A 23,385-nucleotide genomic window follows, 5' to 3' on the forward strand; every position below is an offset into this window, starting at 1 on the left:
GGAGAAAGAGGGGAAGAGAAACAGTGATGTGTGGTTGCCTCTTGCACGCCCCCTACTGGGGACCTGGCCTGCAACCCAGGCATGTGCCCTGACTGGGAATAGAACCTGTGACCCTTTGGTTTGCAGGTTGGTGTTCAATCCACCATTGAGCCACACCAGCCAGGGCCACATTCACAGGTTTTTAAGAAAGCATGAATGCAAGGCATAGGGGAAAAGCAGTTTGTTCACAGACCCCCCAATACAGAATCTGCTACTTGGACCTTCAGGATACACAGCAAGAATGACGTCTCATAGGGAGTACACATGAGGGAACTCATTACCCTGAAACAGGGATCCTTAACTATGGGTTACTTATATTTTTGAAAATGTTGAAAGCCACAAGTAGTCTTCCTATCTTAACTCAAAGCTAATTTTTTTAAAAAGGACATAACTGCATATAAAATTGTGTTTAATTTCAAAGGTTCCCAGATCACCCAAAGTGAGCAACCCTCCTCTTAATTTAAATACGGGTACAAACATGTGACTTAGGGATGTACCTGATAGTTATAAAAATGTGCTAAGTGTTGGGAACTGCCCTGCCTAGTTTCAGAAGCTGTAATCCCCCATGGTAAGGCTGAGTAAAGATCTTGGGACCATAAGCCACTTAGGAGACAAAGCTTATCTTCCTTGTAGGGGCACCACCTCTGCTCCTTTTCTCTTCAGCTTGCTTGGCCTGCGGCCAGTGACTGGTTAGTCAATGAGGAGTAAGATTCCTTAAAAGAGGGACGACCTAAGACAGGCATGGCCTCAAAGGGGTCCTCAGGGAAGAACTTGGGGGGCCATAGAAAAAGGGGGTAATGGACCCTCACCCCTTGGCTTTAACATAGCCTGAGTCCTCATTCTGTTTGTAAGAAGTCTCCTAACCTCTTGGCTGCCTACTTCCCCTGCTTGACTGAAGCCTGAAACAATGCTGGAGGTGAGAATGGCCCTGTGCTGGAAAGGGTGGGTTCCCTAGGGTGATCAGGCCTAAAAAAGAATGCATAAAATCCTATGAAACCTACTTTGCTAATACTCTCAATTTAAATGATAAGGGTCCAAGCAGGAAGAGTTTGTTCCCCATAGTTTTATGACCCATTAACTATCTGACCTTGACTCAGAATAGGCCCTCAGAGTTCTCTGAATGTTATCTATTGTTCCATCATTTCTGCCTGACAATGACTGATTAGCTTTACGTATGCACCCTGTATTCCTGTGGGAACTGAACCCAATAAAAGCCTGTCAAGGCAAGGGTTGAGGTGCTCTCCTCTTGAGAGAGAAGCCGCGCCGTCCCACAGGACTTGGTAGTCCGTGAGAATTTGTCTCGTCTCATCCATAACACCAAGGACCCCAGGAGCTGGGATCTGTGTCACTAAGAGAACCTAGGACATACCTGTTGTATAGAATAATTAGTAACAATCTCCAGTTACTGTGTGCCAGGCCTGTGTTAGGTATGTGGGTACCATTATGACCTCCATTTTACAGACCAGGAGGCTAGGATTTGAAGGATGGAGTTGGCTGTCTGTAGGCATGCAGCTAGGAAGTAGCAGAGCTAGGATGAGAGCCCAGGTCTGCCCACCTCAGAAATCCATGCCCTTTCCATTTCACTCAATAGCTCTCACCTGATGATATTCTGTTGGGCTGCTGAGGGCCTCTGCTGGACCACAGCCCCAGATCCCACTCGCTGACAGGGCTCAGAGAGCTGTGCTAAGAGCCACCATGGGTGGCTGACCCCCTTACCAGCACTACCGTCCAAGAGCATTATGGTGAAAAAATAGAAGGATAAGAGGGGAATATCCAGGCACCCAAAAAACCCCTTCCCTCTCCAGGAGCATGACGGTCACGAGTAAATACCTGGTCTAGGATATAGTTGCGTTTCTTGCGGGCAGCGATCTGGATGAGGCGGTTGAGGCACTGGGTGGCCTGCTGGATCAGGACGTCCCAGCGGCCAGCGTAATTCCGCTGTCGGCGTAGGCCCATCACCTGTGGGCAGGGGATGGTGAGAGGTAGGTGGCCCTGGCTGTAGGGTGGCACTGGGGGGTGGGGTGAGGGCGGTGGCAAAGAAAAGACCAGGGGCTGCCCTTACCCGCATCTTGTCCATGATGGCATTGGTACCCAGAATATTGTACTTCTTGGAGGGGTTGGAGGCTGCATGTTTGATGGCCCACGTGGTCTTCCCGGCAGCAGGCAGGCCCACCATCATCAGAATCTGGAAGAACAGGACAGGGAGGAGCACTGAAGCAGCAGCAGGGTATGGCCCGGCGGCCTGGCACCTCCCTGACTTGCTGGTGACCATGAGGGTGAGTCTAAACTTCATGGCCACCTCTGGGAAATAAAAACAATAGCTTCTACCTCACAATGTTGCTGCTGGAATTCAAAGAGATGAGGCCCCTCAAACCGTCACTAGATGACCTGGCCTGGGACAGGGCCTGTTATGCATGCGTCTTTACATTTTTGTTTAGCATGATTCAATGGCCCCTGACAGGGAATACCCAAGGAGGGCCAGGCACTGGGAGCAGCCCACAGAGTGGGCACAACTTTCCTCGAGTCTGAGGTGGAGACAAGCTGCATGTACAAGGACAAGCATCGTATCCAGTTAGTACACTTAGAATTTGTAGAACACCAGACACAACCTCAATGCCAGTAAGAGGGAAATGGTTTGTGGGGCTATTAAAAATGAATTTATCCCTGGGCAGTATGGCTCACTTGGTTGGAGTGTTGTCATGTAAACTGAAAGGACTGCAGTTTTGGTCCCTGGTTGGGGCATTTACAAGAGGCAACTAATGTTTCTCTTTCACACTGATGTTTCTTTCCCGCTCTCTCTTCTCCCCTTCCTCTCTCTCTTCTCCCCTTCCTCTCTCTCTAAAATCAATAAGCATACCCTTGGGTAAAGATTAAAAAAAATTTTTTTTAAATAGGTATTCACAAAACAATATTAAGTGAGAAGGGTCAGGTATCAAAATGCTTAAACCATGAGACCACAATGATAATGAGTCTGTGCATGAAACAAGCACTTAATTCAGCTACAGGATAAAATCTAAAACTTTAAGCCCTGGCTGGTGTAGCTTAGTGGATTGAGTGCCAGCCTGCGAACCAAAGGGTCCCCAAATTGATTCCTAGCCAGGGCACATGCCTGGACTGCAGGCAAGGTCCCTGGTGTGGTGCATGAGCGAGGCAAGCACACACTGATGTTTCTCTCCCTCCCTTCCTCTCTCTCTAAAAATAAATAAATAAAACCTTTAAAAGTAAACTTTTTTGCAAATGGTGGAATGGGAAACTGAATTAATTTATGTATGTATGTACGTATGTATGTATTTATTTAATTTTTTAGAAAGAGGAGAAGGGAGGGAGAGAAACATCAATGTGTGGTACCTCTTGTGCACCCCCCATTGGGGACCTGGCCTGAAACCCAGGCATGTGCCCTGACTGGGAATAGAACCAGCGACACTTTGGTTCAAAGGCTGGCTCTCAATCCACTGAGCCACACCAGCCAGGGCGGAAACTTTCATTTTCTTTCTATTTCTTATTTCTTAAATGATAAAATCACTTCTATTTCAAAAAATAAATGAGAACAAGGATCACCAGTACAGCTTTTGCAGTTAAATCATCCCTAAGGCCAGCAGTCATTTTTGTGTGAGAGTGTGAAGCTGTACAACCTACTTGAAGAACACAAACACCAGGAAGTACCTTCACATCCTTTTCTGCTGGGAGGAAAGCTTCTTGTTCCAAGATGCTGACCTCACCCAAGAAGCAGTGTGGCAGCTTCCTTTTGGAAACTTTCCAGGATTTAGGCCTCTTGCCTTATCCCCTCCCTCTGGCCTCAGCCATACCCACAGCTCTCATCTCACTCTCACACACAGCAGCTTTCAACTCAGGCCAGCCCTGAGGAGCCAGGAAGAAGAGGGCCCCTTCTTGAAGGCTGCACACACAGGGAAGTAGTGCTGCTTTCCCCACACCCAGCTGCCAAATGTCTCCCCTTTGCCTTGGCAGTTAGGTGGCCCAGGAGACAGAGCCACCAATGCCATTCTCCGGGCTCACTTACCTCACACTCTGCCTTGGTCTTTGGTCCAACAGTGCCCCGGATCCGCTCATTCAGGGGAAGGTGCTGGATGAAGGTAAAGCCTGGAAGGACAGAGCAGTAGGGCTCTGCCCTCTGCCCAAAGTTGAACTCCACTGCACAATTCTTCACCAGAACATGAGGGTAGAGGGCCTGACCGCCCAAGGCTTCCTTCTGAATTCGGAAAGCAATGCCCATCCACTTCCCGTTCTTGGTGAAGGAAAGTTCCACATCATTTCCACATTCGAAGTCCTAGGAGAAAAAAGCCAAAGGAAGAAAACCTTAAGCCAACACTCAGCCGAAGGCACTGGGAAACCCAAGTTGGAGAGAGCAGATGCAGAGTAGACACACAGTTGGCCCTCCAGATTTAGCCGTAACCCTACCCACAGCACACAGACACAATGGGCTGCACCAGCAAACAATTCAGAGAAGTGCAGACCACAGACCCCCTTGCCCAAGATCCAAAGGCTGGTAGATGTGAATCACGTAATTTTAGGGAGGTCTAAGTATCTGAGTCTTGTGCCTAGCCTGAAAGGAAGACAAAGGAAAAGGTAATCTTGTCCAGCCTCAACCCCGGTGAGGGCCATCTGTGAAGGTAAGAGATGGAAAGAATGCCACAGCAGGGCCTTGTAAGTCAAGTCCAACTCCACAAACGCATTCATTTGTTTGACACATGTTGCCGAGCTCCTGTTCTCCCTAGTGCACCTATCTATGGTGATCTGGGCCTGACAGAGGTCAAGGCCTCCTGGGGAACCAGATAAGGACACAACCTAATTCAGTAACAGTACCTACACAGGAACTAGATTCCCTGGGGTGGTCGGAGGGAACCTGTAAGTCAAGTTCTGAACAACAAAATGAGCCAAGTTTGGGGCAGGAGGATAGAGTCCTAGAGAAAAGTATTATCTGTGCACAATTATGGCAACATAACAGAGGATTAGACAGGCCGAACCATAAAGGATGAGGGGGAATTTCAGGTACAGCTGCAGAGCCTGGCAGGGACCACATACATTCACTCAATAACTATTCATTTGAGTTCTTACTGAGCAGTTGAAGTTTAGTGGTTAAGATCCTGTTTTGGGCCCTGGCCGGTGTGGCTCAGTGGATTGAAAGCCAGCCTGCAAACTGAAAGGTCACCAGTTCGACTCCCAGTCAGGACAGATGCCTGGGTTGCAGGCTGGGTCCCCAGCTGGTGGCGTGCAACAGGTAACCAATCAACGTATCTCTCACACATTGATGTTTCTCTTCCTCTCTATCTCCCTCCTTTACCCTCTTTAAAAATAAACAAAATCTTTTAAAAAAATTCTTAAAAAAAAAAAAAAAAGATCCCATTTTAGAAGGCCAGCTGCTTTAGCTCTGCCATTTACTATCAAAAAAGGGAGGCCATTAAGATTCTATACTGCACGGGGTTCTTCTGAGGAGTAAGTGGATTAGTGCACTTACCCTACGGTGATCACACAATGAATGGGGGCTCCCACCCCAAGATGCCAGGCACTGTGCTAGGCTAAAGTGTGGGGAGGAGACACGGCCCCTGCCCTCAGTATGTAAGTCTCTCTGTCACTTCAGGAGTTAGCACTTCGTGCTGATGCCAAAGAAGAGTCCCTGACTTGTTTCAAATAGTGAAGGTGCCTGGTCAAATGCTTCAGAAAGATCACTTTGGGTGCAGGGTAAAGATTTACGATTGAGCTCAAAACCTGCAATCAGATAGCAGACCAAAGCAAAGTCCTGATGTAAAAGTAGAAGATGTGGTATTCCTTCTCTCTCAAATGAGAAGACCACCTTGGGACTTGCTTGTCAAGAAACAGTGAGAGCCCCTTCTCCCAAGGAGCTTCCTTTGCAGCCTCCTCAGTGCTCAGGGGTGCAGCTCAGTACAGTCATTTATATCTGTTTGTCTCTGAGTGCTCACAAGGCTCAAAACTGAGCAGGGCAGACACACAGACGTTTGCCAGACTAAATCCTGCCCTTATTCCTGCAGCATGGCCCTTGCTGGGGCTTCTCACCTGAGCAGAAGTGGCCCACGTCACCTTTGCTCCAACATGGAAATGAACATCACGGGGATTAGCCTTCATTATGGCCACCAGCTTTACTACAGGAACTTACCGTACTGTACATAAACCACCCGGCAAATCTGTAATGACAGGGCCATCTGTCCAAGAGGCAGGCACAGTTCCGTTACTCTGCCTGACAACCCCAAGTGCTTAGGCCTGGCATTGTTCAGAGTGTGCCATTTTTGTTTCCTCATCTGCCCTGTCTCCCTGTGTCATCCCCGACATTCCATGTGTTGTAATTGTAATGCATTATCTTGTTCTCTCGACCTGCAAGGCCATTTTGTTCTTTTTGTTTTGGGAATGTTGGAAACTCCAGATCTGACACGGGCGTCTTCGCCTCAGGTTCCCTCAGGTCACTGATTTTTATACCTCCCACAACCCGACACCCTGAGTCTTTTAAAAATTTGTAGCCTTCTTCGAACAGAGGAAATCGCACGTGGAAATTGCACATCTTAACAGAAGCAGGGATGATGTGGTTGAAGCAGGAGTCAAGGCCTGAAGTTCAAAACTGCCACACACTGACAGCACCTCAGGTGAAGACAGGAGAGTTTGGGGAACACTGTCACCCCCAATGACATGTTAAATTGCTGTAACTTCTCGGCAGTGCACTCTTGGTATTAGCTATCAAAGATATACCTTTGACCCAGAAGTTATGTTTTTGGAAATAAATAAAGTATATTCATACAAAAATGTACAGATGTGCAAGTCGCTCACCCCAGCATTGCTGAATGTGTTCCAGCGGGGAAGGGGACACACAGGAGACTGTGTGTGGGGACAAAAAAAGATCTTGAAGACACTCCAGCTAGTGGGAAAAAGATAAGCTATCACTGCAGCATCAACCACTTGAGCAAATAACTCTGAAGCCCACCAACAGAAGCCTGGCTGAACCGAGCCTGGCTCGGTTCAGCCAGGGGAGATGGACGCGGGCATCAGAATTCCAGGCAGGCACTAGGCAAGAAACTAACTAAATGTCTACTAACAGAAGGCTGATTCCATAAACACAGTTGATGCACACAACAGCTACAAATGATATAAAAGAACAGAGAAGTCCTTTAGGCAAAAAGCTACGCTGCATACCTTTTTTATTTCCTGGTGTTTTGGTAAACCCTGTCAATTTAGTAACTATTCAAAAGTGTTTTTTAACTCAATTACATCCATATCATCTGCATAGACAGGGAGAGACAGCTAAGATTTAATGTTAAATGAAAAAATTCAAGGTTTAGAATAGAGTATAAACATGGTTAATTTTTGTTTAAGAAAACACATTTTTTATTAGAAAGACAATGAAGTCATGAAAGACAAAGGAAGACTGAGAAACTGTTTCAGACTAAAAAAACGTGACATGAAAATGCAGTAAGTGATCCTGGGCTGGATCCTGAACCAGAAAAAAAAAACTGCTCCAGATAATATTGCCAGGACAATTGACAAAATTTAAATGTGAAGCCCTGGTCGGGTGGTTCAGTTGGTTGGAGCCTCATCCCAACATGACAAGGTTGTGGGTTAGATCCTTAGTCAGGGCACATACTGGAATCAACCAACGAATGCATAAATAAGTGGAAGAACAAATCAATGTTTCTCTCTCCTCTCTTTTCCCTCCTTCCCTTCCTCTCTCTCTAAAACACAGGTGGCAAACACAAGGCCCGCGGGCTGAATCTGAGCCTCTGCCTTGTTTCTATCCGGCGGCAGCACCGAGCTCCTTGTCCTTAGTTAAGGAGTAGATACATTTATACAGTCCTGAAATTACAATCGGCCCTTTGAAGGCAACCCTTTGAGAGTGAGTTTGACACCCCTGCTCTAAAATCAATAAAAAAAAAAGTAAATGTGGACTAAGGAGTAGATAATAGCATTACGCCCATGTTAAATTTAATGACTATACTGTGGTACAAGTTATTAAGAAATGTGTGCTGAAGTTTTAAGAAATAAAGGCAACCTACTCTTGATAGCCACTCCCTGCCAGGGTCTCATGGCACGTTTTACGAACACCTGTAACTCCTAACAATAACAGTACTACTAAGTAGGATGTACTGAGTACACATCACGTGCCAGGCATTATTCTAAGTGCTTCTAACAGATGGACTTAATGATCCCACACAAAATTCTGAAGTAGGTGCAAAGAGTCTCATTTACAGTAGACAGAAATACAGGGAGGAGGAGCTGCCCATGGCTGGAAGTGGAATTGCAGGGACTGGGTCAAGGGAGTCTGGCAGCAGCTCAGGCACCGTTTATCTTATTCGGGTGTACACCCACCCCTGGACCCCTAGAAGGCAGCACACTGTAGGAAGCCTGGCTCCACCAACAGGAGGCGAAGGAAGAGACAAGTGCAGGGATGAGATAAAGCCAAAGTGAGGCAGGAGCTGATAGCATTACCTTTGAGAGCAGACAAGCTATTCGGTAACAAAGAAATGTCACAAATTCCTGGGTTTGCTTAAAAATGTTATTCTGATATCTAGGAATGAAGGAAGGGTGTGCACACCTGACAACCCCAAACCTCTTCAAGGCTCCATCTGACACATTTATACAAAAGACCAGGCATGTAGAATGGTAGGTTTTTGCATAAAATGACAGCAAATGTTCCGGTCTGTCAAAGAGACAAAGAGGTATGGCGACAGCGGCTGGGCATGGTGCAGTGAACGGAGGTATTCTGAAAGAAATATCTGCAGGTCCACCTGATAGGACCAACATTCTGTTCTGCAAACTCCCACAGGCTGCCAGCACTCACCGCAAAGCAGCCAATCACATCATTCTCTGCAAACTTGTCTCCGTAGTTTTCAAAACGGCTATTGGTGGACTTCTTTCCAGTGCCTCCATAGCCATAGGAGAAAGGCTCTTCACCTGATGAAAGAAATAGGCAAAGGTAGGTTAAACTTGTGAGGGTCACAACAGCCTTTATGGTTGTCACATACTTTTAAAGAAAAAAAAAAAGTTTTTTTCCTAGTTTACTCATCAGAAGTGTTTTGGGGACAAAAGAAGGAAGTTTTCATTGAAAGGAAGCGCTTCACTGCATATGTAGAACTCCTGAGGGCTTGATGGGCTTAGGTGTTAAGTCTGGGAGTAGGAGCTGAACTGCTCTGCACAGAAAGGGAGGATCTGGAAAGAAAGGGAGGGGAAGAGAGGAGCTGGGACAGAGGAAGGCTGTATACTGAGATGCAACCCTTCCCTGTGACACTCAAAATCAGTCAGATCTACTAATGGCACCAATTTTTGATGCCAAGGTTTTTTTTTTTTTTGCAGCAATCAACAGAGAGACCAGGTTTCTTTCTGGAGACCATGAAGTCTAACCCCGAGATAGACTCTGGATTTCTTCAGTCTACAGAACTGGGGGACTAGAGATCCCAACAGTCCCGGCTGACACCTGGATTATACAGAGATCCTTGGCCAGGAACCCCGAGAACATCCTGCCAGAAAAGCAGGACCCAGCAAGTGTTGAGTTCCAGGCCCAGCTCTTCTCTGAAATGTGTGTGTGGCCCTGGACATCTGCTTGACCATTCTGAGCTTTTTTTTTTTTGCATCTGTGTCAACTACCCACTATTTACATCTCAAAACTGAGATGGCATATAAGTCTTAAGAAAAGCATTAACCTGCATCAAAACTTGACATTCCTTTTGAGATGCCATTTTTCCTTTCAGGAATCAGTCTTAAGTGAAGTCAGAACAATTACGTACGAGGACAGCTTAACTATTTAACAGCAAACAACTTCAATCAACTCAAATGATCTACAAAACATTTACAAGTGCTACAACTACAAAGTAGAAAATTATAAAGTGGCCAAAAGCTTACTTACAAAAACATACTGACTATAGATCAAGTAAGGAAAAGAAATCAGGCTTCAAACTAGTCTCCGTGGTGAGACCCAGTGTGAGATGCACAAAGGACGAAAGAACCGTCCAGAAGACGGTGGGTGAAAGTGCTAACACTGGTTATCTCTCAGGTTTAGGAGGTTTCTATTTTTGTAATTTCCCCCTCTGTATGGACTGAATTTTTACAAGCAGCATGCACGTATTACTTCCATACTCAGAATATTCATTTGACTGAGGCAGAAAGAACCAGCACTGGTTGCTGAAATCAGTCACTTGGGGACAGAAGGTCATGGAGGCCTGGGGTCCTGGGAGAATTCCAAACCTCTCACCAGACAGCCCCTGCTTCAGCCAACTGGCCCTGCAGAGCCCCTCTGTTCTCTGCTTCTCCTTTTATTTTGGGTTAGACTGTGGACAAAAAAATCCTAGCCAGAACCTAATGGGACTTAAAAAACGTATTTTTATTTTCAGCATGGTTCGAGGACAGGAAACAACTATCTTTTTTAAAGAAAGGGAAAAGTTTTCTAAAGAGAACTTTGGAACCCCTCCTAAAAGATGAAGGATGAATTTTCCATAGAGAAGCTGTCATAAAACTGTGGTCTGTCCAGATGAACCGTTTGCCCAGTTGGGGGTGGCATACACGTAATCCTTCTGCCTGTTCCACCCCAGCCTATTTGAGTCCAACACTGGAAAGAGAAGTTTAGGAAGCTCAAGAATACAGGGACATAGGCAAGTGCTCTCCTCTGGGCTGCTCAGCTGCCCTCCCCTTACCTAGCTGGGTGCTGCAGGAATCAAGGGACCAGCCGATGCGGACGACGTGTGGGTCAGGCTCCGTGGATGGAAGGTGTTTCACGGAGATTTCCTCATTGATCTGGGGACAGAGAACAGGAGGGTTCAAATTGATTCATCCTCTGGGGGTGGTGGGTTATGAGGCAATACAGGGGGGAAGCACATATGCATTAAAACCAGGAATGACTGTTATTGCCGGGGAAAAGACATATAAGCTGCTCTGAATGGCCTGCTGCTCCGAAACCAGGGCCTCCAAAGGGCTAAGGAGAGTGCAGGGCCACAGAGATAGGTATTTCAAAATACAGTTATTTTTAGTCATAACACTTGCTGCAAGGAAAACAAGGACTCAGAATATTTGGTGTACAAGGGTAAATGGGTGCAGTACCTTCGGAGGGAAATTTGGCAGTCTGTTAAGTAAAATAAAGTAAAATAAGCAGAAAGGATTAAAAAAAAAGAGCACCTTTGACTTAATGTCTAATTAGGTTAGAAATTATACTGCCTAATAATCGTGTCTATTTCAAGTCATTTGTGACTTCTGAAAAGGTACCCTGTGTCACTGACTTTGAGATGCCCATTTCCCACACATCAACATCTCCAAAACCAGCACATATATCACAACTGATGTGATAAGAAAGCACTCTGTCAATTTCATCAGCAGTGCTTCTCTGTGAGTAGCACACAAAACACAGAACTTAAACTCGATGATGTCTTCCTGTCCATGAAAAACGATACCCCCAGGTCTCAGCCTCTACCTTTAAGAAATGGGGTAACAGTTCTTACTTTCTGACGACTCTGTGAGGACTAGTGGAGATGCTGTGTAAAGAGCTTGGCACCCAATTTCATGCATGCAAAGTGCTCTATAAATACTAGCTACAACAAACGTTTTGAAACGCAAAGGAGGGTACACAAGAAACTGTTATTATAAGTTACCTCTGGAGGGCACACAGGGGAGGGGCGCTGGGAGTACCCGAGCAGAACTTTTGCTTTTCTACCCTACGCTGTTCTGTGTCATCTGAACTTCTATTCAACACAAACGTGTTATTTTCATAAACATAACTTGATGTGGAACTGGGGAGATGAGGGTGGCCTGATGGCAGAGACTTTCTTTGCCCTGCTCTCCCTCTAGTGCCCCTCTAATTGGTGATGCCCGAGTCCATGCTTTCTAGCTCACTTTTCTTCCAAAGGACTGCATTTCTCAGTTCTATAAACATGTCACCCCTAGAGTGGTTGGCTGTATAATACCTGAGTCAAATCCCAAGGGAAAACCTGCTTGACGAAGCAGCATATGGTTGGCCTGCTCTTCTGATATAGTGATCTGCTTAAGTTCATTATACTTTTCGAGTGGACATAAAGTCTACGCTCAATTAAATCTCTTAAAATTCTGGGTCTGACCATGGTGGCTGATGACAGGCTCTTCCAAAGGACAGACCTGCTTTCTGTCCCTACCCCCTCTGTTGTTCCCACTCACCTTCATCTCGAAGCACACACGACCCCTTCTGACCCCGTAGCTGGCACGGGCTCCAGACCACAGGTATGCAAAGCCCTCGATTGTAAGTGGGTAGCCACTACTCCGGTCTCGGGCCACCTTAAAGTGGAGGTCACAGTTATCTGTGGGGGAAAAAGCTGGGAGTTGGCTAATGTTTTAAAGGTCCCAGAGAGACAGGCACAAGAAAAGATTAGATCCCCAAGAGTGTTGACCAGCAGACACAAGCTAACACACTGTGGGGACAGGTTCATGAAAAGCCAGCTGTACTGCCTAGCCGACCCCCTTCCCGTAGAGAGGGCATGGACTGCTGTGAACTGGCCTGCATAGGATCGCAGCAGCCACTTCACATAGAAAGCGATGTTCCTCACATGGATGGGGTCTGAGGATGGCCATCGAGAGGCACTGTTGAAAATTACACACAAATGCCTTTTATGGGGATATACACTTACTTGCTAGGGTTAGGGCCCATGTTCTCACCAGTTTCAAAGGATTTCATAATTTTAAGAAAGCTAATGCCCAACGCCATTCACTTCAACCATCTCCCTGAGCTAACTCTACGAGACGCCTACCACCAACAGCTGCACAAATACCTGACCCAGATTCACACTTGCCACCCGGGCCCCTTAGGCCCCACCTCCTCCTGTAAGCCTAAGACCCTGCATGTAGCCACTGCTGTATAAACATGAGCTACACCACAAAATACATGAAGCAACTGCTGTTTACTTTCTGCTCTGTCAAAAATGCAGTGTTTTTAGACCTGATTTGACTTCTGGGTGCATTTAAAAATTCAGATTCACAGGCTCTACCCTTCTGCTCCTGTCTCGGAGGTCTAAAGGCCAGAACCTCTACAAACATCCCACTAAGTGTTCAGGTGTAGAGTTAAGGGGAAAGCCACTCATCCAGTGGAAAGAAAACTGAACTGAGGACAGAGAGCAGGAGGGGCCAGGTTAATGCTTCAAAGGACAAAGTGGCATTGGTTTCACCAGGAACGTGAGCAGCTAGTGGAAACTGGGGACCTGGTCATCAAAGAGTTAAGCTTCCCCAGCGGCACTCAGGTTCCCTTCCTGATTAGATGACAACCCCCCGTGTGTACAGGGTGTTCATGTGTTTCCAAATTGCTCTTGTATCCACTCTCTACTGAGTGTCACCGAAAGTCCTCTGAGGTATTAGGACAAGGTTGCTCCTCTGAGAAGTAGAATCACTTGCCCAGGATCCCACAGTTTGAGTTGGAAGCAGGTCTTCTGTCTCCAAACCAGTACCCTACCTGGACTAACACTGGCTCTGGATGGTGCCGGGCAGAGATTCTGTGAAGGTCAAGGCAGTTTCCAAACACTAACTAGAAGGCAGAATCAGATAGGCACACAAGGACTCACACGTGTCGATGGCAACAAGAGTGTCGTCAAAATCATCTTCATCCTCTTCAGCGGGAGGCTGAGGAGAGCGACCCCTGTGTAGGAAACAGGAGTTAAGTCTCACTAGAATGGTTTAACGCGCAGAAGAAGGGAAACGAAGATTCTGCTGGACTTTACAAGTGGCTTCAAGACTGATTCCAGGATTTTAATTTGTTCCCACAGAGGTTAGGCAAAAAACAAAATAAAACAAAACCCCAAACACCTCTGTAACCCTACATCCTTGTGATAACAGCAATGATTGTTAACTCCTGGGGTGAGACAGGGACCAGAGAGGGCATGCTTTGCTAAAGATGGCCATTAGCATCATTTGGAGAACTTTTTATTTATTTTTTTATTAATTTATTTAAAAAATATTTTATTTATTTTCAGAGAGAGGGAAAGAGAGGGAGAGAAACATTAATACATGACTGCCTCTTGTGTGCCCCCTACTGGGGACTGGGCCCACACCCAGGTATGTGCCGTGACTGGGAATTGAACCCCGTCTGGTGCGCAGGCTGGCACTCAATCCAGTAAGCCACACCAGCCAGGGTGAGAACTTTTTAAAAGAGGACTTTTCTCTCTCACCCCAAGATTCTGATCAACATCCTCTGCATGCTGAGAGCTGCCTCCATACTGAACTTTGTTACTGATGGGAAGCTGTGGTAGCCCAAAGGGTACCAGGCCAGGAAGGGGAATGCACAAAGGCTTAGAATAAACTAATTATAATCTGTCCACATAACAGGCTTCCTAAAACTCCACATCTGAAAGGATATGAAATGACCCATTTTTTCAGTCTCTTTCAAAAGTGTCCTGAATTATGAACAAGATTCATCTTCCTACCAAAACATTGAAAGAGGACTAATTTAAATACTGCTGGTTCCTAACATATGGGAAGAAGGGGGTGTGGTAGAAGGGTGGGGTCTAATGCCCAGGGTCCCACCTGGGACTGTCAAGACTGCCCTAATCTACTGTGAGCCCACATCAGGTGCCCCACGCCCCTCTCACTATTGGCACTCCGTGGGCAGCAGGTTTCTCTCCAGTGCAGTGCCCTCCAACCCTGCCGGTGCGGGGCTAGTGCAGAGCCTGATGGATGGAGCTTATCATACCGGGAGTCCCCCCTATGAAGCTTTCCCTGCCAGCCTGGATCAGAGCAAGCATTCTTCCTCTGCCCTCTATCCATCAGCAAGTAGCTCTAGGCCTCTACTCTGTGGCAGGCAGTGGGAGAAACTCAGAAAAGGTAGGTACCATGTCCCGACTTCAGTCAGTCCATGAGACCTAGGCCCTATCTGTAAAGAGTCACAGCTAGTTAGAGGATAAACTCCCCCAGGTTGGAAAAAAATGTGTCATATGACTAGTAGAGGAATGGTCATTCCCACTTTCTGTGATCAGAAGGCTTCACATAGGAGCTGAAGGAGGGAAGGAGGAAGGGGTAGGATAAGACCTGGGGTGAAGGGAGGGGAGGGCTTGTTAAAAAAGGGAAAAAGCAAACAACCAGGGCAGAGAAGCCCTCCATCCTGTGAGCTCCCGACAGACACCCTGACTAGTGTGGCTTACTTGTGTTTATGCCTGAGTCCCTGTATTGTCAACAACAGAAAGACAAACCCACCACCCAACTCCTCTGTCCTGTGTGCAGCCCAAGGGTGAAAGCACTATGAGAACCGACAATGAAAGAATGAGTAGATGGGTGGAGGGGTGTGTTTAAGAGAAGGGTCAGGAAATAAGTCTTTTTTCAATTGAGGGCTATTGAGCAGACTTAAATAGGACACTATGCTGGAATGCAGGGCAGTGGGGCAAAGGACAGAAAAGGTAGCCTAACATCTTCCATGTGAAGGCTGTGTTTGGACTTGAACCTGCAGCTAATGGGGAGGGTGGGGATCAAAAGTTTTGCAAAGCTGAATCTGACAAGTGAGTGCAGGAAGAACTGGAGGAAGAGGGCAAGGGCAGGGAGAACCCTGCTCTGCTGCCCTCTTGGTTAGAATAAAGGCCCCAGCAAGCACGGGGCTACAGGCAGAGACCTACTGGAACACGGGTGACTGTGGCCCCCCACACCCACCTCCTGTCCTCTCGGTGCTCGAAGTACCCCCTTCCCCGGTTTTCTTCGTAAGGCCTCTTGCGACTCTGGAATTGTTGTCGGTCTGCCTTGAGCTGAGATGCGTCAGGGGGAAGGAAGCTGGTGGGTGGTTCTTGCTTCATCTCTGTCTTCACTTCCACTGTCGGGACAATTCCAGATGGTCAAGACACTCGAAAACTCCTCAGTTATCAGTTTTCTGGGTCCCTTTACCTGAGGAGATGTTGCCAGGATCCTGACTATAGTGATGAAGGGCTGGATGCAGGAGGCTTGCTGGGTTCAGTGGAAGCCTGCTGAGGGAGCTCGAAAGCTGTACTGGAGAATGGGTTAGGACAAAGGGAGGCTGCGGATGGCCAGCCAGGCACATCAGTACTGGCAGTTGATGAGGTTATCTGACAGATGTCAGATAACTCTCGGGCTTCATGGGGAGGCAGACGGGTTTTCAGCAATAAATTAAGGACTAGCTCTAAGGGCCAACCTAAAAGTGGCGTGCCTGCCTTTGGCTACTTTGCCAAAGAGCTCATGAAAGTTGGCAATGACTTTAGTCTGTACCCACTGGGAGGGAACCCTGAAGGACTTCTAAGACCCCTTTAAACTGAGATTCCACAAGCCTACCTTCTCCAATTTCTCCTCCCAAAGAATCTCTCCACCTTAGTTCTTACAAACCTTCTTCAGTCTTACAAGGAGGGGAAAAGGTCAAATCAACAGCATATTCTCATCCTGCAGCTACCTCCACTGGCTTTAATCACTCTACCACAAAGCCCAGAATCACTCCGGGAGGGAGGGTCTTCACTTAAGCCAGCACACAGGTGCGATGGCCTCGGTGAATCACACTACGAATAGGAAGTCAGGATGGGAAAACACACTGCGGACGACAGGGATGTGGTCTCAGGCAGACTCCAAGAATCAGTGCCTAACCGAGAGCAAACTGTGGGGTCAGGCTAACCTCACTGCTCCCACGGTACCTACACCCGATGCTATGGATCCCTTAGATCTGCTCATCTCAGTACTCAACCCAAGACCACTCAGTACTCAACCCAAGTACTCAACCCAAAGTTGGCCACTGCCAACTTTGGCATGCAGACCATATTTCTCAGAGAAGTTCTCCAAGATAGGGACAGTGCTCACCCACCTGAAGAGGGCCTCCCAGCACAGCGCTGAGCTCATAGGAGGCCCTGATAAGTGTCCGTTGATAATAGCACAGGAAACATTTTTCTTGGGCCAAATGATCCCACAAGTCTCACAGAGCTTGACATAAATCTGCAGTTTAACCTACATTTATTAAAATCCTAACCGACCCATAAGAAACATCTGGGGATTTCACTTTGTGTATGAACCAGAATGGAACTAGAGAGAATCAACTAGATTCACTAAGAAAAGGCACTAGGGCCACAATGCAGTGAAAGGAGCATAAGGCTAGGAGTCAGTCCAGGCTCTGTCATCACTCAAGAGTGGGACCCAAACAGTGGGACACAGTGGTGAGGAATGCAGTACCCTAGGAGCCAGTTTCTCAGGTTCCAACCCCAGCTCTGCCATCAGAGAAGCCACCTCTCCAGTGGACACAACAGGGAGAGAACTAGATGACATCTGTGTTCCCTAAACTGGCATTAATGAAGAACTTTGTTGTGCAAAGGCATATTCCCATGTTTAGGAAATCCTGGGTTTAACCCACACGACAGAGCTTGTTCTCAATCCAGGACTTCACAGAGCTTTTAATGCTCTCATGGGCACAGCAACTCTTGAAGAGGTGGCAAAGCATGTGCGGAATTTACAGGTATGTTTAGCCAAGGAACTCTCTTCTGAGAAGTCCCTAGTAACATCTCCTAAGCAATATTTTTCAGAGTATGGGAAAGACCCAACTGGATTTAGAAGGTCCCTTCTGGCTTCCACATTCTAAGATTCTAAGTAAGAACCTTCTGGTCTAAACTCTCCAGGGTGCTGAAACTAACATCTAAAAACATAATCAGGGAAGACTCCGTTCTCCCAACACCTGGGAGAGGGACTAAGTTCTTTCTTTCAGAAGAACCTTGCCAGAGTGACAGAGCCCAAATGAAGGATGAGAAGTCTCTCTGGGAAGACGGGACCTAGGCAGAGGGTAAAGGCCACACATAGAGGATGGGGCAAAAGTGGGTTTACAGTTGTGAACACAAAATAGAGTATATTCTTTTATTAATCACTCTATTATTTTCCATAAGGCAAATGTAAACCTGCTTTTGCCCACCCTGTAGATCCCATTTCCCTCAAAAGAGCTGTACCATGTGTACGTTCCTACCTGGGCGATAGGCCTGCTGCTGCTCCATTTCCAGTGGTCTCCTCTCATAGCCTGACTCATTCTCTTGTTTGATGACCTGCGTCTCATAGAATTGGTTCTGCCTGGTAATATTGTCCATGACATCTTAAAACAAAACAAAACAAAAAAACCCCAGCCAGTTAGAAGGGTCCTTCTTGGGACTAGAGGTGGCTTTTTAACGCTACCCTGGGGACAGATGGTCTGCCAGAGGCTCAAGGGACAACACCTTCAGATGAAAACCTCGCTGGGCAGTCAGTAGCCCTAGCTGCCTGAGGACATGCCCTCTTGACCCTCAAAAGGTTGAAGATCCACCTGTGACTGGGTTCTACAGAATCCCAATATGCAAAACCAACTGAAGCAGAACTGCTCTGGTAGAAGCGAGCAGATGGGAGGATCGGAGAAGGGGCCCAACTTGACCTCGCCCTCTAAGACCCCACTCCAGGGTGGGAGGCTACCACTCTCCATATACACGGGACTCTGCAGAGCAGTTAAAAAACACCAGCCTAGCTATTCTGACAAGCTACACTGCTTACGAAGCTGCCTTCATGGCATAATCTTTAAGATTGTCCAGAGCACCAATCAGTCCTCTGTTCAGCCCAATTCATTATTCCCACCTGCACAGCCAACCCTCTTAAAGATTGTCTTCCACACAACAGCTGAAGATAAGGGGTAACCATCTCAGCTCAAGGGGAAATGGGAGAAAGGAAATAAATTGTTAAGAAAACAGGAATCAATGTAACAGTGGCCTTCAGACTCATTAGAGATAAGTCCTGAAATATTTGGACCTAGGTGGGAAGGGTTCCAGGAAGGTGTCTTGTGGTGCAGGAGGAGCTTGGCTGAAGGGTAGTAAAAATAACAATATTAACTATTCATGGACTGGGTACTACACACCAGACCCTGTGATACAGCTGAGAATAAACTGGCTCCACTGCAGCCTTTCATTTAGAGGCAGACACACATTAAACAAATATTTACACACACACAACTAATTATGATTTTGTTAAGGGCCACAGAGAAGTACCAGGAGCTAAGACGGGGGGACCAGATAAGTAAAGAGAAGTGTTGAGGACAGAGTAAATATTCCTGGGGTTGGGATAACACATGTGGAAACTCAGAGGTGGGACTAAAACCAGAGTACCAAACTTGAAATTCCCTTAAGAAGAACCTTGCAGCCAAACCCAGGAAGAAGTTTGGAAACCTAGGATGAGCAGCAAGCAGGCTCTCCACCCCAGGGGCAAGCTAGGCTAGGAACCTCTAGAGCCCTAAGTGGCTGTGTCAGGACCAGTAAGGCAGAACCACAGGGAAGGAGAGACTATTTTGCCATTTGCTAACTGACTGGATCTTTTCTCAGAGGACAAATACATCTGGGCACAGACTAGGTGCAGCCCAAAGGGAGGAGAGTTACTGAGCACATGATCTGCAACAGGTCTGTTTACCAGAGCTGAAGGAAGCGCTGGACGGAGGCATGAAGGGGGCTCAAAGGATTCTGTTGTAGGGGAAAGAGCAGGAAATAAAATAGCTCCTCAATTGTACTACACGGTGCTCTTTCAAACCGTTTTGTTTCTCCCAGATTCCAAGCATAGTACTCTCCCACAAAGCCTCACATCGTTCTTCCCTGTGAATCTCTCCTGGGCCCACAGAGGAAGCCTCACCCACAGGAGCTGTGATTCTGGGGTCCTTCTCCACTCTCTAAAACGTCCACCTCCTAATAACAGGCAGACCCAATGCTAGGCCCCTTAGACATGTGATCTCATTCAAAACTATCCAGTGGGCACTGTTATTAACCCTATTTTATGAACAAGGAGACCAAGGTTCACAGAGGTGACTTTCGCCCAAGTCACGGAGCCATATTCAAAACAAAGTCTGTCTGAGTCTAGAGCCTGTGCTGAAGTATCTCAGTCACTTTCCTGAGACACCTCTGGCCACTAGATCTTCTTCCTAGGCATTCCTGCCAGGGCCTCTCCTGCCCTAAACCTGCACAGTGGGCCACTCACTCCTCCTTCCGTCACAGGTTTCTGCAATGGGAAGTATGCTTCCCAGCACCTGGGTCCTGGACAATCCCCAGGCCACCTTCCACCCCAAATCTACACTCAAGTTGCCCCCCTCAGGAGATCCCATCTCTTGTGAACAAGAAAGTACCTAACACTAACCCCAAATCTTGCCTCTTCCCTGACCCCCTTGTTCTCCTCATTCCTCCCTTAGTACTAAGGTCCAGGGTGCCCTCTTTTCAGAGAAACCCCACAAACCCTGGATGCCAGAGTCCTTTCTTATTCCTTAACCTCTCTGATGTCTGTTCCCAGGTCCTGCTGGAAAGCCACCTTTTTCTAACTCCAGATTTACTCCCTCCCATCCCAAGATCTTCTCTCTTTATTTAGACAATCACAGATCTACCCTAACTGCTCACTCCCAGCCCCACCTTCTGGGTGATGCAGAAGTTCCCTGGTATCTTTCAGCATCCCTGTCCCCCATTTCTAGGCACACAAACAATGGCTTTGGGGACAAAAGAGCCCTCTCAGGGAGAAGCTCAGCCACAGAAACACTCCCCCCCCAGCACCCCACCCCCCGTTTTCTTTCTGCTTCCACACTGTACACCCCCTCCCCCACATACTAAACCAGCTACACACACCTGTGGGGGACACAAGGATACTGTCCCCCAGAAACTCAAACAACTTCAAACTCCAACTTGTTATCTGCCCTCCCCTACCCACCTGTTTTCCACACTGATAATCCAAGATCACTCAGCAGCAGCCACTGAGTTATTTGTTTTCAGAGCCTTGCCAGCGCTAGACCCCTGGGTCCCTTGTCCAATGAAGCGTCTTCTCCCTTGCCAGCTTCCAGACACCAGGGCTCCCTATGCCTCCTCTGTAAGTCAACCGGAAGGTACCCGGATTCCCCAGCACCAAATGGCCCTGCCACAAGGCTGGCCTTCAGTCCTGGATCTCAGAGTCCCCGAGGCCATCCTCAGACAAATGGGGGTCTCCCACATCCCCTAAATGCTCAACAGCTAAATACCCCGGCACTAAGTACATCAGACCCTCGCCGGCCAGACAGCAGCACCTCCATCTCGCCAACCCATCCCTGTAAGAGATACGAGAAGACTTCCCGTTGCCCCATCTGGCAGCAAACTCCAGGATCCTCCATCCTCAAAACACTCCCATCCCTGGACACCTGGTCATTCCTTCCCCAGCTGTGAAAACTCGGCTCCCAACGCCCAACCCGCAAACTGGGCTAGCACAAACCCTAAGGCCACCCAGCTTCAAACCCTAGGATCACCGTTTCCAAGGCCCTCCTCGGTCCCCCGGAGAAAACCTCTTGTTCTTCCGACTCTCTTCGGCTCCAGAAACCACGGCTTCCGGTCTCTGAGCCCTAGGCTCCAGAATCCTCTACACCCGCCCCCACCCCTGGACTTTCCTCATCTCCCAAACCGAGAGCCCCCACTTCCAGTATCTCCCCTGCACCAAATGCCAGGATCCACCCTCCAGTCGTCCCGAGGCCCGTGTACCCAGATCCTTTTCAGCGGCGGTTAGCGGGATCTGCCAGGCGCCAGACTCCCGCGTCCCACAGCCCTTCCTCCGCCCGGACTCCGGGCTCCCGGCCCCCGCCCCGCGCACTCTCACAGTGTCCGTCCGGCCCCGAGTAGCCGCCAGGCTCCGAGTGCGGCTGCAGCCCCGGCGGCGGCGGCTGCGAGGTCCCCTCCAGGTCGGAGCCCCCCTCGGTCTCGACCTCCTCGTTGTTGTGCCCGGGTCGCCCCTGTTTGGGCTCTTCGGCCTCCAGCGTCTCCTGCAGCCGCTCAGCAAGCTCGGCCTTAAGGCCGCGAGTGTCCAGGCCGCGGCGCTGCAGCTCTTCGCGAAGTTCGTTCACCTTCAGACGGCGCACATCCATGGCCCGGGCCCCCGGGGGCCCCCGATCCCGGCCCGGCCTCCCAGGGCCCTGTCCCCCTTAAACCTTTACTGTCAGAAGGCAAAGGGGGAAGAGGGGGGGGCCCCACTCCAATGGCGGCGGCAACTCAAAATGGCCGCCGCCACCTCCCCCTCCTCCGTGGTTCCATGCTATGCAACAAGGGTGCCAATTGGCCACCGCATGGGGGCAACGGGCGCGGGCTGGAGACTCAGTCAATCAGAGAGTGGCTTTCAAAAGACCGTCAATGAAAGGGCTCGGGAGCTGCCGGGGAGGAAGCGTTGGCCTACGTCGATACAGCGGGCACAGCAGAGGGCGGGAAAAGACGGGAGGCGGAGAGTGCGGTGATTGGGTAGCGGCCGTGCCGTAGGGTCAAATGAGGGAACGGGAGTAAGGACTCGGGCCAACCAGCGATGAGATCCAGAATGAGCGCGTCCCCACTGCCTTTCCTGCGCAGCCTCTACCCCAAACTAGTGTTTCTGTAACACATATCCTGGTTGGTCTAGATCTCCCGCCCCTAGGAGACTAAGCGGGTAAATCCACTGGAACCAATCAAACGGAGTGTGGGCACTCCCTCCTTTCACTATTGCCTTTAGGAAACTGGAAAGAGGTGAATTCACGAAGGGCCCGTCCCCTTGCCGTTAGGGCGGTTTCAAAAACAAAATACCCACCAATCGCTATTATTGTCTTATCTCACTAAAGCTCGTACAGTTTGATCGCTTCAGGAAAAGCTAATCAGATTGGCCATTCTTCAGCGGACGGCCTCACAAATTTTACTGTGGAAGGAGGTATATGAAATAGTTATTAAGTAGACAAATTATTTATCTGGAAGATACTCAGTTGCCCTTATGCAAAAAGCAACCCCTGGACTTCAGAGTCCTGAAGGTTTGATAAGAGACTAGACTAACGGGAGAAAAGTTGTAAAGGAAAACGCACCCTCTCCCCTTAATAGTGCATCTCATAGGACACCTTTTTCCACGATCCTAGCTTGCCCCCGTCTTCCTCTATAGTTGGAATCTTGCGTAGAATAGGCGCTGTGCATGCGACTATAGAGCCTTCCCCTCGGCGAAATTCGCGACTCTATAGCCCCATTCCTCTAAATTGCTATTCAGTATATCTGGATGTTTGACGTCTGTACTGACAAGCTCAAACACACAGGTCGGTAGCTAAGCCTCACGCTACTAAATATAAACGCCAGTTTCACAGTGTCTAACCTTTCACAGTGTCTAACCGTGCACCACCTGTCGCCTCTAACTGAAAGGACACAAAACTTCCCGTAAGGTACACAAACAATATACACATGGAGACGCCGGCTGCCCACTGAGCCCTACTTTAAACTCACAAAAACACACACACACCACTATGAAGACAAAGACACATACAACACAGATAAATAAATGACCGTGAGATCATCACATGCATTAATCCAGGGGACAATACACCGAACTGCAGTGTAGGTGCGCCTACTAAAGTGTGCACGGGCAGGCGGCATCAAATGATAGACACACAGGGTAGTTACACAACAAGCTTACACTACGGCAACCTAGATACAC

The 23,385-nt window shown here is 48.2% G+C and overlaps 1 protein-coding gene across 3 annotated transcripts in view; it reads right to left on the bottom strand.

The window, feature by feature from the left end:
* HNRNPUL1 (heterogeneous nuclear ribonucleoprotein U like 1) overlaps positions 1–22,072 on the bottom strand; it is a 34,175-nt gene extending 12,103 nt beyond the window's left edge. Inside the window, exons 1-10 of one of the 3 annotated variants that reach the window (XM_045846711.1) lie at positions 21,553–22,072; positions 17,918–18,040; positions 15,631–15,787; positions 13,560–13,633; positions 12,169–12,308; positions 10,683–10,782; positions 8,837–8,949; positions 4,058–4,324; positions 2,102–2,224; positions 1,870–1,998 (exon numbers count right to left, since the gene is read on the bottom strand). In XM_045846711.1, the coding sequence (XP_045702667.1) occupies positions 1,870–1,998; positions 2,102–2,224; positions 4,058–4,324; positions 8,837–8,949; positions 10,683–10,782; positions 12,169–12,308; positions 13,560–13,633; positions 15,631–15,787; positions 17,918–18,040; positions 21,553–21,817 (1,491 nt within the window). In that variant the 5' untranslated portion in view covers positions 21,818–22,072. Of the gene's footprint in view, positions 1–1,869; positions 1,999–2,101; positions 2,225–4,057; positions 4,325–8,836; positions 8,950–10,682; positions 10,783–12,168; positions 12,309–13,559; positions 13,634–15,630; positions 15,788–17,917; positions 18,041–21,208; positions 21,341–21,552 lie in introns of those variants that run through there. The other 2 variants (XM_045846712.1, XM_045846713.1) reach the window with 2 other exon arrangements.
* Between the last annotated feature and the right edge of the window lie 1,313 nt (positions 22,073–23,385).

The sequence above is a fragment of the Phyllostomus hastatus genome, unplaced genomic scaffold (genome assembly GCF_019186645.2).
Source record: "Phyllostomus hastatus isolate PE091 unplaced genomic scaffold, TTU_PhHast_1.1 phas_contig_5, whole genome shotgun sequence".
NCBI classification, from domain to species: Eukaryota; Metazoa; Chordata; class Mammalia; order Chiroptera; family Phyllostomidae; genus Phyllostomus; species Phyllostomus hastatus.